Source organism: Doryrhamphus excisus, chromosome 9 (assembly GCF_030265055.1).
Source record: "Doryrhamphus excisus isolate RoL2022-K1 chromosome 9, RoL_Dexc_1.0, whole genome shotgun sequence".
Taxonomy (NCBI): Eukaryota; Metazoa; Chordata; class Actinopteri; order Syngnathiformes; family Syngnathidae; genus Doryrhamphus; species Doryrhamphus excisus.
The window spans coordinates 7,607,493-7,623,539 of NC_080474.1; the positions used below are offsets into that span (position 1 = coordinate 7,607,493).

General features: G+C 41.9%; 1 protein-coding gene across 2 annotated transcripts in view; it reads right to left on the reverse strand.

The window, feature by feature from the left end:
* Positions 1-16,047, reverse strand: part of thsd7ba (thrombospondin, type I, domain containing 7Ba) — a 234,907-nt gene that overhangs the window by 76,891 nt on the left and 141,969 nt on the right. For both annotated transcript variants that reach the window (XM_058081143.1, XM_058081144.1), the window contains 2 exons: positions 9,609-9,741; positions 9,203-9,306 (listed from right to left, as the gene is read on the reverse strand). In XM_058081143.1, the coding sequence (XP_057937126.1) occupies positions 9,203-9,306; positions 9,609-9,741 (237 nt within the window). The remainder of the gene's footprint in view (positions 1-9,202; positions 9,307-9,608; positions 9,742-16,047) is intronic.

Here is a 16,047-nt window from a genome sequence, read left to right on the forward strand (position 1 = left end):
GATCGGTTTCGGTTCACCCATCTAAATTTTCTGTATTCGTATCTGTACTCAGAGTGGGTGGGGCATATACCGGAAATGGGACTTACAGCAGTACATTATTTTAAAACCATCCCGGTTTTCTTCAGCTGGAGGCTCAAGTGGAGGCAGTGTGACCAACGCAACAATAGCTGTTTTTAACTCGCCAAATGCACCATATAGTACACGAATGAGGTATGGCTAGGGTGGGAGGTGGTCGCTTTGTGTTCCTGGCCAATCACAGAGAAGAAAAAATTAAGAAATCGTATCATAAATGATACAGAGAATTGATGATTTGGAGCAGTCCACATGCATGAACTATTTGATTGTGACGAGGCTGCATATCACGTGGAGGTCTTCAGCCAGGTCTCCTGCAACACTGACATCGCCAAGAAGGAACGTGACTTCGGGAAGCAGGGGAAAATTCAAGGCAAATGGCACGCCAACTGCAAAATGGCGGAAAACCCAAGAAAGGAAAAGTGCTATCATGTACTGTATGTAAATGCTGGGAACTTGGAAATGAACACCTAGACTAATTATGTATCTATCCTTGCAATTAATTATTGATATCAGACCAGCAGTAGGGCCACAACCCATCAATCTGCAGATGCCGGTGTAGTCTGCATGTTCTCCCGTGGAAGTTGTGGGGAGGCATAGTTGTCAGGGAAAAAAACATGCATGTTAAGCTCCTTGGTGACGTTAAATTCCCATAGGTGTTTATGTGCGTGTGAATTTACCCATCGATATACTAGCAACCAGACCAAGGTGTACCTCCTCACCTTTTGCCCAAAGTCAGCTGGGATAGCCTCCAGCACAATTGTGACCCAATGAAAACAAGCAGTATAGAAAATAAATAGATGAATTAAATCAGTATAAAACAAGTATACTGTACATAATGTACATTCTATTTCTATTATTTATTAACAATCAGTAAACATTGGTGAAATTCTGAGTTGCGTCAAGTCTTTCGACAAAGTTTGTATCTCAACCATTTTTTGGAAATGTCACAGGTATTTAACATCTACACTTGTAATCATATTCAAAAGGTTAAGCTGTAAAGGTCAAGCAGGATTGCATCACACCTGGGGAGGCTACATTTGACTATCTTTCCCGTACTAAAAAGTCACAGAGAAATGTCGATCAATTACATATAGCTAAGTGGGAGAGAGCAGAAATGCTACATTCCCAATTGCCTCAGCGACTGGAAACATCATCACAGTACTTGAGCAAGCTCGTTTCTAGGATCATTTGTGCTCATCTTAGTGAGAATTTACATTATAATGACGATGACGATGATGAGTGGCTGTCATTTTCCCAACCTCAGCCAGAGGAATGCAATTCTCATTTGCCTTTCCAATGCCACTTTGCCATTGTGCCTGGTTGAATGAAAGAGAGTGTCTCACACACACACACACACACACACACACACACACACACACACACGTGAAGGTCACAATTAGTTCTGCGCAATCAATTCATAATTTGTGAGGCAGGAAATGTGTTTTCACTGAAAGCATCACTTATTTTAGGACTATATTAACTACGTTTTTATACTTCTATCATTTCATCCATGTTGGTTAAAGTAATTGAGTGCAGCAGAAAGTCCCAAGCTTGTTATACATCGACCGGCCACAACACCACCACTTACATTTAATGAGGTCTGGTCCAAGTTGGAGTAAACACAGACCCTATATAGAGATATGAATGCTCAGTTGAGATTGACGCTGTCAGAGAGGCGTTCATTGGCGAATTATTTATTATTGTGGTTGTAGTTTGTGGTGGTGGATGCATTACAGTTACTTAATTCCGTTGCATGAAAGAATCAGAGACAACTCTCATTGGGATGTGGTGCAGATCTACGCCGCAAAGTACAATGAATACAAATAATGTGAGGGAAAGCGGCATAGAAAATGAATGGATGGCTACACTTGAGGTCAATCGGACTCGTAACAATACTGTAGGAAAACCAAGATAGTGCTCGGAAATCAAAATTCATATGGAATCATACTGAAAGTGAGATGTCCAAACATCATCTGTTTGACTGTATTGTGTTGCAGACTACACAGCACTAAACCACACACTTGCAGTCATGAAAGGAACGATGTTCGAGTCAGGGGCTACAAGAACGGTCATTGAGTCACTGAGAACGAGCGTGTTTGCTGCCTTGCTCGAGATAGTCAAAAAGAGATGAACAACTTTGCATTGAATGTACAAGATGGTTCACAGCAAGCATGTTTGCTCTTTTGTCCCTAAACTGCATTTTCATGCTCAATAATGTTGGTAAATATATATTCGAACAAAAAGGTCAATTTATGCAAAGTTGTAAGGCTGAAGCAACTACTACTACTGCACAGCAGGTATATACGTATGTGGCAACATAGGGGGTGATGGGAGGTAAGTTTAAACAAAAGGAAGCGGACAACGGCATCCAAGGAAATCATTACATAATATACTGTAACCCCGCGCTCAGTTCTGTGAGATTGAAATGTATGTTGTAGGCTCATACCAGCTACGTATGGCGGAGCTCCGGTTGCGTTGGTCGCATAGCAAAACAGCAAGAACTTTTTTTTCGGGCGTCCCAGACGTCACAGATGCTGCAGCACTCTCTGGTCCATTGAATAATCATAAACATCATTGTATTAAGTCAAAAGGCACCAACCGCCCACAAAAGCTATTGTTTACAGAACGTCCTGTATAAAAGGCTAGTTATCGTGTGAACATCTGCTCTCACGAGCGTCCAGAGAGGATGCTCACCATAGAGCCTACTGTAGTCAGTGTGAGTGGCACTTGCAGCAAGACGGATTGGATCAGGACAGCGGATCCACTGTGAGCCCGGGGTAAATATAAAGCACACTAGGTTCGTTGCACCATTGCGGTAGAGCCAGCAAGATGCTAGAAGTGTTAAATAAAACAAAGTTGGGAAACAGCGAGGGCAACATCGTAACAATATCAGTATCCTAAGGCAAGCAGCAACCAGTCATTACCATACGGGGGCAGGGGCGGTGGGTGGGTGGCACCTGTGGAACAGCCTACCGGAGAGCCTCAGGACTGCGGAGACTGTTGACATTTTTTAAAAAAAGATTAAAGACACACCTTAATCAGGCTTTTAACTAATATTTTTAAAGTTTTCTTATCTTTTTATCTTTTTAGTCCTATTTTATGCTCTTAGTCTTTAGCTTTTAACTCCAGTGTTTCCTCGGGGGGGGGTCCTCCACACTGGGGGCTGTGTCGGGTCTGCTGAGGGGGTGCCATCCTTGGGTCCCTTCGACCCGGCCGGCTGGGGGTTCCTCCCTTTAATGTGGGGGTCCGCCCGTCTGTCGGAGTTGGGGGGCCCAGGTGCTGGTCCTCCGATGCCACGGCCTGCGGCTCCTCCCAGTGTGGACGGCCCCAAAGGTGGCGTTTCCTTGATCCTCAGTGCCATGCCATGTCTCCCTACTGTGTGTGATTGTGTGATTGTGTGTGTGGGTGGGTGTGTGTGTGTGTGTCTCGTATGGAGGGTGGGAAGAGGGGCTTTCTTTTGTTTCTTTGTTTTTTCCTTTTAATTATGGTAATTGTTTTAATTCTGTAAAGCACTTTGTGTTGCATGTCTTTGCAGGAAAAGTGCTATACAAATAAAGTTGATTTGATTTGAAGTGTTGGTGCCAGTGGAGGGAAGGGGAACGCTTAAACTGCACACGACCACAACTCCGCAACCGTAAGGTTTCCGTGCAGTGAAAGGGGAGATCAAGCACCATGAACTGGGAAAGAGATGACACGGGTGACTGGATGCCACAAACACCTGGGACCACATACCTGTCGAGTACAGCACTGAGAGGAACAAGACAGCCTGAAGCCGGAACATCCGGCTTCACAATGACACAACCGGACACTCAACAGGTCCAAATATATGTAACTATATACACTTTTCTAATTCATTGTCATATGCAAACAATAATGTTATATACACTTGTGCAGGATTGCACGGGGTGACCAGAAAAGGGGAGTACCTCAGCACCAACAAGGAAGAAAGTGGCACAGATGACACCGCCTCTCTTTATAGTTTGGTGATTGGCTAACTAATAGTCATAGCCAGGCAACAACACACTAATAGGATGGATGACCAAGTCCATTTTGCCACATCAGCCATGCAGTTTATTGCTAAAATCTCCCATCGTTAGGGTTTGTAAACGAAGAAAATGTTAAGGTGCCCCACTTTGCCTTAAATTGTATGTAATTGTCTCAATTGTAATTGTTATTTATTCTAAATTATTTGTACTAATTACTGTTTATGCTGTACATTGTTCATATTTGATGTAATCTATTTATTCTCCACATTATTATTTATTATTTATTATTACACAGGAGCCAGGCAATGACAATAAAGAAAGTCTATGTCTATGTCTATGTCAAGTGTTTTGATGTTTGTGTGAGAAAACGCTAAGTCAGGGTTGCCCATTATGACGATCGAAGGTAGTGTGGGTAGATGGTATGGCATTGCATAAAGATAGATGCAATCGTCCATTGATTGACATACAGGACCAAACAGTGGGACGTCTTTTCTGACAAATGAGTCACCATGCACAAAAACTCAGCAAAACTACCAAGCGAGCCTCCAATTTATTCCTTCGAAAAAAAGGTTGTAAAAATGAATGTGGGAGCTGGACAAAGCCAAAGACCTGCCACTTCTATACGGAATGGGAGGAGGACATTTTTTTTTTCTTCTACAATGGCATGTTTGAAATGCACTGGCCTCATCTCCCAGTCTACCATAAAATGGAAATGTTCCACTGTGGAGTGGCGTTTTCTGATTGTTCATAAGACACTTCCATTCAAAAGCCAGCTGAGAAAGAAAAGGATGAAGAAACTTTTTTGCGTCCTTCGGCCACTTTTTTTGCCTCATGTGTTTTCATGAAGCAGCTGATTGGCCCGCCTTTTCGGTGCATATAAATGTGAGAATGTGCTTGGCTCCACTCCGATCATGTGCTCCGCTTTCTGCACACTTGTCCTAATGTGAGAGGCTGGCCTGTTTTCACTTTTGTTTTGGGTTTTAGTTGTGTGTTTCCTCGTTTAGGGGTAGCCGTGGGAAGACAGGATGACAGCCTTTTAGATGTTGGCTTGTTCCCTTCACCGTCCTTTTGATTGTTTGGGTTGGCGCATGAGGACGTTTTATTTTGTGACTTTGGGAAACAACAGCGGTTTAAGTGGGTTTTTCTTTGGGTGTTTTTCCTCAGTCAGTAAGAATAAAAAAAATCTATATTTTTCACAGTAGCCACGTTTACATGAGGAGTTTTTGTTGTTTCCGAATGACTTTTCCGAACACATTAGCCACGTATACATGGACCCAAATATTCCAATTGCATTGGGTTTATTTGCTCAAATGGAAACTATTGATTGATTGGGTACAAGATACCTCAGTCGGATTAAGGAAAATAATATTCCACCCCTGTGAATTTGATTATATATTCATTCGGATTGGCACTTTTCTTTCAGAATGAGGGGTATACAAAAGTTAAATTCTTTCCGTTTGAGCAAATATACCGAATTGGAATATTTGTGTCCATGTATACGTGGCTACTAAAACATCAATCTGGGTAAGTCATGAGAAGAAAGAAACAGACGATAAAAGAGGCAACACATCCATGAAAAATGTAGTCTAATTTAGTTTTTTAAATAATTGTCTTTGATGTAGGGTAAATGAGTATCAAGGTAAACTGTGACCAGTGCAGGTTAAGGGTCAGTTAACAGATGGTCAGGGCACAATATTCTGTGTTGTGTTTCTTCTTCTTATCTTTGCAGAGGAAGGAATGTCTTAGGTATTTACGGTCATTTACCCAGGAGGCAATGAAGATAATGGGGTGATGGAGGAGGCATCTGGTCCGGGAACGGGATACTGGTCCATTCCCCACACATCCCATCTAAGGAGATCTACAAAAAGCGCTGGGATGCAACAATCGGGGCTGACTTTCCTTCTTATCGTTGGGAGGCTGCAGGCGGACATTGGAAGAGATCCTGTGTTTTTGTGAATTTATTCTGTCTGATCTTGTTAAACAATACATAGTGTTAACTTGTACTAGTGTGTGAGTTTTATTCCTTATCACTTGGGGAGATGAAATTTACTTAAACAAGTGGTCTTGGAGGCCTCAATTAGGTTGCAGAGAATTTCTTCTCCAACAAAAACAAAGCAGGGAGATTATCTTCAGGAACTATAGTTATATAGGGGTAGAAGCCACGGTTGAGGATTTCACCCAGCAACTTTACAGGAAGGATGAGTCTATGAAAGAGTGATTCGGATGGTGTGTTTACTGGCATAGTGGCGAAAGAGGAGCTGTTAAACAAACATTTTCCAATCTTTCAAAGACTTTATAGAGAAAACCCCAGTGGGTATGTGTACTCCCAGTGTGTAAATTGGTGCCCATCACCACGGATCTCCTAGATTACCACCGCATAATACACCACCAAGGGATGATGCGCAAAAATGCTCGATATGAAAGAGATAATGAACATGGCAATGAGGATAGCCTGTTTAATTCAAACCTCTTCAAAGGCAGTTTCTTCTATTCCGTGCACATCTGAAAATCTCTGCAGCGACCACTCGCCAAAAATATCGAGAGTTTTTCTGTGTCGCTAAAGATTCGGAATGCCATCAATTCAATGCTAATCAGTGGCTGCTAGATTGGTCATTTGGATGTTGAATGACCCTAATGTAGAACTGTAATGAAAAGACAAAACATTTAATGAAAAATGCAACATCTGTCCTCAAAGCTGCAGCGCCGTGATTTAGCAAACTTTCACAACCTTGCGTCAGAGCTGGAGATGCAACGGGGAGACGTGTGTGCAACTTCACGCTGCATGCTACACAGAGCACACTGAGACCTTGTCTATGAGACTTTGACAAACACTTTCAAAACATGGCTTTACTGGAGACAGTCGTTACATTCATGTGCTATCTTTTTCGAGAAGATGCCGAAGTTTATTCACTCGCGTCAAAAATTGCAACACCGTTTCACCTGAATTCATCTGGAGTGGAGGAGGAGATTTTACAAGCTGACACTCAGCTTATGTCCACGACTCATGGACAGTTCTAGAAGTTCTTCCTAGGAAAAAAGTACTCCACTATGAGGAAGTGTGTCTCCTGGTCACAATTATTTGACTCCACTTATTTATTTGAATTAGCCTTTATTCGGTCCTAATGTTCTACCATGACTAATGGTCATTTAAACCTGTCCTTGAAAGAGGCTATGGCTATGAGCAGCTACTGTAGGCATCCATGACTGGTTACATTTAGTGCAAGACATCACAGTAAGGTGATGACAAAACATGTTGAGTTGCGCCTGTAAATATTATCATCCATCCGGGTCATTGAATTGTCAGAGCATTGAATCCGTTGTAACTGGACTGTTAACTGGTTTGCCTCTCATCTCAGTCCATGCTCAATGACTCGGTAGGACAGCTCTAGTCTGAGGGGTTGGTACTATGTAGCACCAAATGGGACAGAATGAAATAAACACATACTCTACCGCTCAAAAGTTTTTGGATCACTTGGAAATGTTTTTGGCTTTTTCTTGGCAATCCTGCCATGAAGTCTGAAGTCCTGAAGTGGTGCTTCACTGTTGATACTGACACTGGTGTTTGACGGCGACTATTTAGTGCAGCTGCCAGATGTCTTAAACTACATACTCTCAGTTGTGCGTCGTTTTTCTGTCCTTGTTAGACCCAGTTTGTGCTGCTCTCTGAAGGGAGTATTTAACAGCATGGTAAGATATTTTTTAGATGGGTTTTCTAATAATCTATTAGCCTTATAAAATGATGAACTTGGATTAGCAGCCATACCAGGAGATTGATGCAGAGGACTGACAGTTGTTGATAGTAGGACTCTATGCAAAAATGTAGATACTTCTTTGAAAATCATCTGATTCATTTTAATTGTTTGTGAAATGGATAAAAATTTTGTGAAATGGAAACAATTGTTTGTGAAATGCATGAAAATGTTTTTCTTTGGAAAGAAAGAAGAAATTTGCAAGTGATTCCAAACTTTTGAGCGGTAGAGTACATCTTTAAACAATTCATTAAATGTGTCATAAATGAATTCAATTTGTGAATACATTTTAAATATGAATATTGAATATACATTAATTAATCTGTAAATAAATATTCAAATAGTTATATGTGTTAAATATGTCATTACATTATCAAACATGCCTAGTTAATTTAATGTAAAACCATATAGAATTATTTCACTATTTAATTATTTAACGGTTTAATACCTGAATTGTTTGTGCAACTTTATGAATTAATTTAATCTGTCACAACCACCCATCACAGTCTGTGGGTGGGAGTAACGCAAATTGAGTCCAGTGATTGCTTTGGTTGAAGCTCTAAAGTTGGAGAACATACTCCAGCTTTTTCTGGAGTTGGTGGGAGATATTCATATGTGACATGTTGAAGTGGGAATGCTGACCCAGAGCAGTAAAGACAGGAATTTATTAAAGTATTCAAGTTGCTGGTATTATTTCCGCACTTTATTTCCAATATAATGACTGAAAATTTAGAGGAACTACCCAAGCACTTCTTCATCAGGGTTCATGGACGACATGGACACCACACACAAGGATCAGCGTCAAGATCTGGGTTCGAATCGTTTGCGCATGTATGGTTGTCTGCAATTGGCTGGTGATCATCCTAGTGTGTACCCTGCCTCTCACCCCAAATCAACTGGGATAGGCTCCAGCATACCCCCACAACCCTCGTGAGGATAAGCAGTAGAAAATGGATGGATGATTAAATTCCATTCAGTGGGTCAGCAGATCCCACAATAAAATGTCCCATTGAACTAAATATGTTTTCCATTATTATCGTAGATAGATTATTTGACCTGGTCATTTTTTAAGTACCTTGCATGTTGAGGCCAAGGTATCTTTCAGTCTGTTATGTGCCTGTGTCCCCCCCCCCCCCCCTCCAGCTCGCTCCATTAATGAGGAACCAGTGGTGTGATGAGATCGCCAAGACAACAGACAGACAGATTCATCTTATTACACTCTCAGGACAAATTGCCTCTGTGTTTTATGGGTCCATCAATTGTTTGTTAAAGGAGCCGTTATGAAAGGACCGTTAGGAGTCATTAAATAAAGATAGTTAACCAGAAGGAAGCTTAAAATGGGCACACAAATACAGTGAGAAACATTTTTGTAGCATAAAAAAAAAGACTTGCCTCTTGTTTCTAAACCTTTCCCGCAGGTTTCTGCCATCCGAGATGAGCTACGTTGTACGGAATCAGGAACCAAAGTGCAGGTGTGCCACTTGTGTATCCTCCACCTTCAAATCACAACAGAAGGAAAAACATGAGTATTGGTGGGCAATCAGTCCTATTCACATCACAAGTACTGCAGTTTTTGTTACCCATTGTATATGGATGGACTGGGAAACAATTTTGCTATGCTCAAATGACTTGTTAATTATTGTTGTGCATTGATTAATTACTTCAATGAATCATTATATCACATTTGAGATCATTTTTGTTTAACATGGCAAGAAATATACAATAAAATACAAAATTGTATGCTACGCTCTGCTTTACGGTTCCTAGTAGATAGGAAGTAACAAACCAAATGTGTTACCTGTACATTGGACACGCTTGGAGTGATTCACACTCTCTCTCTTCATAAAGCGTGTCGGGGCACTCTTGACCTCCGTTAGCAGATTTTTGAATGATAGCCCGGTAGCGAGACTGTGTGGCAGAGGTGGTGTTTTCTGTTGGAAATAAAATCAAAAAGTCTTCATCCGTTATTGGCTGTTATCGGGCTCACCGCAAAACACAAATCAGAAGTTGCTAAAGTTTCGGGATTGCTGGACAAAAGCTAGAAGTTAAATTAACTGATGTTTTAACAGAACAATGGATGTCTGTTGTATCAGCATCACTTCGAAATGAGACATGATAGATAACTTGGGATCATAATTTCAGTCTTCCAAATTCCAATTTTTAGCACCCTTGAGTGATCATGCACCATGATACCAAAATGAGTGCTCCTCCAGATTCAAATACAGTCACCTTGATTTGTGTGTTTTTTTGGTTGACGTTGAAAATTGACACCAAAATTTTGCCTGGTGTACATTTTCTACTTAACGTACAATAGTCCTGTCATGTTAGTAATACACTTCGTGAGTTCTGAATGTATTTTTATAACAAAACATCTTTGTTACCACTCCGGTTGACTCTGTAGTTCTTTGCTAATTAATACGGTTATGCCACAAGTCTGCACAATGACCCAAAATGGAACCAAAGGAAGTTTTGACAAGGAAGTGAGACCCCTATATGCATTTTGAATTAAAATGGATTATTAGAGTTTCAGATAGAGTCAGACCTTCTGGAACCTATTCCACTGTAGCTAAAATGTAGGTAGTGATGTTCAATAAAACATTCCCCACATCCAATTCTGTTTCAGTGTAAGTTCTGATGGCCATATTAAGTTATTCTCTTCATGACACAGTCTATACCAACTTTTCTTTACGACTTCACTTTTAAAGAACAGAAGAAATAACACCCTGCTGCAAAGTGCTTGCAGCAACACTCCTCACAAGGGCCGTGGGGGGGCTGGAGCCTGTCCCAGCTGTCTTTGGGCAAGCGGGGTACACCCTGGACTGGTGCCCAGCCAATCACAGGGCACATATAGACAAACAACCATTCACACTCACATTCATACCTATAGACAATTTAGAGTGGCCAATTAACCTAGCATGTTTTTGAGTACCCGGAGAAAACCCACGCATGCACGGTGAGAACATGCAAACTCCACACAGAGATGGACGAGAGTGGAATTGAACTCTGGTCTCCTAGCTGTGAGGCCTGTGCGCTAACCACTTGCACGCCGTGCACAAAAAATGACTTAATGACTCAAAGCCCAGGGTTCAATTCCCACCCTCGGCCATCTCTGTGTGGAGTTTGCATGTTCTCCCCGTGCATGCGTGGGTTTTCTCCGGGTACTCCGATTTCCTCCCACATTCCAAAAACATGCTAGGTTAATTGGTGACCCAAATTGTCCATAGGTATGAATGTGAGTGTGAATTGTTGTTTGTCTATATGTGCCCTGTGATTGGCTGGCGACCAGTCCAGGGTGTACCCCGCCTCTCGCCCGAAGACAGTTGGGATAGGCTCCAGCACCCCCCGCGACCCTCGTGAGGAAAAAAGCGGTAGAAAATGAATGAATGAACTTTCTAAATTGATTCTCAATGAACCAACAGCCAAAAAACCTCACATCAACATTTCTAAGTTTACAAGAGGGCATTTTTTTAATTGGCCATTTATTAAAATAAGAAATACTAAAATCCTGAGTGCAACTCTAAGTAGTGACAGTGTGGCCACATCCAAAGTTGCAATAACCACACATGAACACCTCACATTAAATATGGTGAGTTTGGATCAATGAGCAACATACAGTAATAGTCACTAGGGATGAGCTGGATACTCATTATAAACCAGTATCTGTTACGGATAACGCATTTTTGCCAGATACGAGCATGAAACGTTATTATCCGTATTAAAAAAATGCTCATTATGTGTTCACTCTTCATGCTCTGTGATTGGCCAGTCTCACACAGAGACCGTCTCTACCTACATGTGGATGGCGGCAGCCACGGAGGAGCTGAGCAGTGCCTCATTAACGTACACGGTGCATTTCTGAATAAAATCACCATTAAATGTGATCTGATCTTTCTCAAAATCACTCAGATGAAAAAAAACTGTTTGCTTAAAATAAAAACACCCAGATATTTGTATGTTTTCATATTTTTCATGATGTTCAAGACACTGTCTTGAGGTCATGCCACAGCCTCTCAATGGGGTTCAAGTCAGGACTTTAACTTGGCCACTCCAGATGTTGTATTTCGTTCTTCTGAAACCATTCTGAGGTTGGATCATTGCCTTGTTGCAGCATCCATCTTCTTTTTAGCTTCAACTGTCCGACAGATCACCTCAAGTTTTCCTACAAAACATCCTGCTAACTTTTGAATTTATTTCACTATTAATGATTGCAAGTTGGCCAGAGCCTGAGGCGCCAAAACAGGCCCAAACCATGATGCTACCTTCACCATGCTTCACGATTGGGGTGAGATTTTGATATTGGTGAGCCGTTCCGTTTTTTTTCCTCCATACATGACGTTGTGTGTTCCTCCCAAACAATTCAACTTTGGTTTCATCAGTCCACAAAATATTTTGCCAGTAGTGCCTTTTTGCAAACAGATGTGTGTAAAGAGATAGGGGACTGTGCCAGTGATTTCCGTAAGTCTTTAGCAGACACTCTAGGGTTCTTTGTTACCTCTCGGAGTATTCTGCGCTGAACTATTGGCGTCATTTTTGATGCCAGGCCACTCCTTGGGAGAGTAGCAACAGTGTAAAATCTCTCCATATGTAGACAGTTTCTCTAACTGTGGATTGATGAACATTCAAACTTTTAGAGATGGTTCTGTAACCTTTCCCAGCTTCATACAAATGGACAATTCTTGATTGCAGGTCTTCAGAGAGCTGATTTGAGCGAGGCATGGTGCACATTCTTCTCATCAAGACACAATTCTTATTACCAATGGGTTTCATAGTGGACAGGGCAGTATTAAGCCACTCCTAGGTGATTAGACACTCAATTTAAAAAAAAGAAAAAAAAAACAGTCATTAATTGCCCTCAAAGTCTCCTTAGGCTGAAGGTTCAATTACTTATTCATCCTCCGTCTGTCATTGTTAATATGCAAACATCATGAAAAATATGAAAATGTTTTTTCATCTGTGTGATTTTGAGAAAGATCAGATCACATTTAATGGTGATTTTATGCAGAAATGTGAGAAATTCCAAATACTTCAGGCCACTGTACATCAGAGGGACAGCTGGAGGTAGCAGAGATGAGGATGCTGAGGTTCTCATTGGGAGTGACCAGGATGGATAGGATCAGGAAGGAGTACATCAGAGGGACATTACATGTTAGAAGCCTTGGAGATAAAGTCAGTTATCGGCCAGACTGAGATGGTTGGGACATGTCCAGAGGAGAGATAGTGAATATATTGGTAGAAGGATGCTGCCAGGTAGGAGGCGTAGAGGAAGACCAAAGAGGAGGTTTATGGATGTAGTGAAGGAGGACATGAGGGTAGTTGGTGTGAGAGAGACAGATGCAGAAGACAGGGTTGGATGGAGGAGATTGGTTTGCTGTGGTGACCCCTGAAGGGAAAAGCCCAAACAGAAAGAAGAAGATGTACATTGTAATCTAATCTTGTTTCGTACGCGGCGCATTTCACAAGAGAGCTTTGTGTCGCCGCCAGTGTTTTTTTTGTCTGCTCTCTAATTTGGCTGGTGAGAAACTTAGCTTGAAGTACTGAACACTGTTTTTTTGAGAAAAACACAGTTCAACTGTCAAATGAGAACGCCGAACACACATGGACCAGCGCATGTTTTACACTTACAACACATGCGCACTGATTTCAAGATGAGTGTCAACATTTCGTCTCCAAGATACCGAAGACACAGAAGGAGGGGTCAATACAGCCCAGAGAAGCCCAACAAAAACAGGCCACAGAAGAGAGAAGACAGGGCTGAAGAACAGCCAGATGATGACGCCATAGAGTCTGAACATGAGGAAGTTGTTGCAGGAGGTGCATTTAAAGCTGCTCTTGCAGCATCAGAACCTGGAGTCTCTGCAGCGGAATGGGCGGCATCTTGAGGCAGTAGTAGCTGGGACTTCTTAAGAACCTCAGAAGGCTGTCCTATATATAACCCCCCCAGACATTTGGCACCAAAAAAGAAAACCCTGTTCATTGCACTTGCACTGGATCGTCTACAGCAGGCTTGACTTCTTGAGTTGTTCTTGAACATCCAACTCATTATTTCCCTTAATTGAAGGGTGCCAATGTAGCGAATGGTACGAATAAACTGTTTCAACTGATGAGCTTTGAATCCAGTCGACAGCAGCCACACCCTCATGTGGGAGGAGCCTAAATATCTAAAGTAAATCAGAGTTAAGTTGCTGGACTGGTACCGAGGACCTGAACAGACCAGCTAGATCTTCCATCAGTCACTGTCAGTTGATCATCCCACCTTCTGTTATTGTCCCCCCCTGCCCACAAAGTCAGTCATCACCAGTCTCAATGACTACCATCCTGTGATGCTAACACCACCCAGGAAGTGCTTGAAGACATTGGTTCAAAGTAACATCGTTTCACACGTGCTCCCTGCTATAGACTGACACCAGTTCAGATTTGCCACAGCTCTGTCCACTGCTTTGAACCAGCACAAGCAAAAATGTGTTTAGTTGATTTTAGCTCTTCTATAAGACCATCCAAACACAGACGGGCATCTAAAATGACAGAGCTGGGTCTTTCCGCTGAATGATACTTCAGATAGTTTTTCAGGCCACTGTACATCAGAGGGACAGCTGGAGGTAGCAGAGATGAGGATGCTGAGGTTCTCATTGGGAGTGACCAGGATGGATAGGATCAGGAAGGAGTACATCAGAGAGACATTACATGTTAGAGGCCTTGGAGATAAAGTCAGTTATCGGCCAGATTGAGATGGTGAAAGTAGGCCCCCACATTTCCCCAACTATGAGCCTCAGCATCGGCACCCCACAAGGCTGATTAGTGAGCCCCCCTTGACTTTATACCCACCCATCCCAGCAACACTGTCATCAAGTTTACAGACATAACCATCGTGGTGGGGTGAGATTATTGTGCGTTTTGTCAGGGACGCAGTGGTTCGACTGAGCAAGTGATGTAAGGATAGCACCAAGACAAAAAGGAGCTGACCACTGATTACAGAGGGTTAAAGACAGACATTCAGCTGCTCCTGATCGATGGGGACTGTGTAGAGAAGGTGTCTAACTTCTGTTTCCTGGCCATTCACATCAAGGGGAATCTTACCTGGAGCATGAACACAATGGAAACACAGTCTAGAACAATCTACCTCAAAGCTGCTGCTGTCTTTTTACCACGGCTGCAGAGAGAGTGTGCTGATAAACCGCATGTGTGTGTGTGTGTTATGCCAGCTGCTGAGCAGGACGCTCCAAAGGGTCATCAACATCACCCAGGAAATTATGAGCTGCCCTCTCCACTCCCTGGAGTAACAGTTGAAATCACGGTACTTCAATAAAGCACAGAGCATTCTCCGGGACTCCTCACACTCAGGACATGGCATGTTTAGACTTCTGCCTTCAGGCAGAAGACATAGGCAACTGGAAATGAAAACATACTGAAATACTGTTTCTACCCTCAAGCCAATACTGCACATACACAAAGCAAAGTTGAGTTTGAAACCAAATGTGCATTAAGGCAGAGTGTCTGATGGATTTTTTTGTGCAAAAAGATGTGGTGGAATATTTTGAGAATAAAAATCATTGTAAACCGTTTTATTTTTATCTTGTGTTTTTATTAGTAAGTCAGCGACAAGATATATACTGAATTTTCCCGACAATTAATATAAAGGTGATTTTTATAAGGTTTATGTGACTGTATGTATATATTTGATATGTATCTATAATTTGTGGCGACTCCAAATTGTCCATAGGTATGAATGTGAGTGTGAATGGTTGTTTGTCTATATGTGCCCTGTGATTGGCTGGCCACCAGTCCAGAGTGTACACGGGCCTCTTGCCCCAAAGACAGCTGGGATAGGCTCCAGCACCCCTGCGACTCTTGTGAGGATAAGCGGTATAGAACATGGATGGATGGATGTATAATTTGTGTATAAAATTTCAAATGTTTTTAAAAATCACAGAAAAGATGTTATTTTTATGATTATTTTAAAATTATGTTAAATATGTTAATATGTTATATCATTCCATCCTGGTAAAAGAACCATTCAAATACATCATTAAGGAACCCACTTAATATGGCGTTTTAAGTCTATGATGAGTATATTTAAACATCTGACCAAATGAAAAGATTGCACGTTTTAGTCATTCATTCATTCATTCATTTTCTACCGCTTATCCTCACAAGGGTCGCAGGGGTGCTGCAGCCTATACCAGCTGTTTTCGGGCGAGAGGCGTTGTACACCCTGGACTGGTCGCCAGCCAGTCACAGGG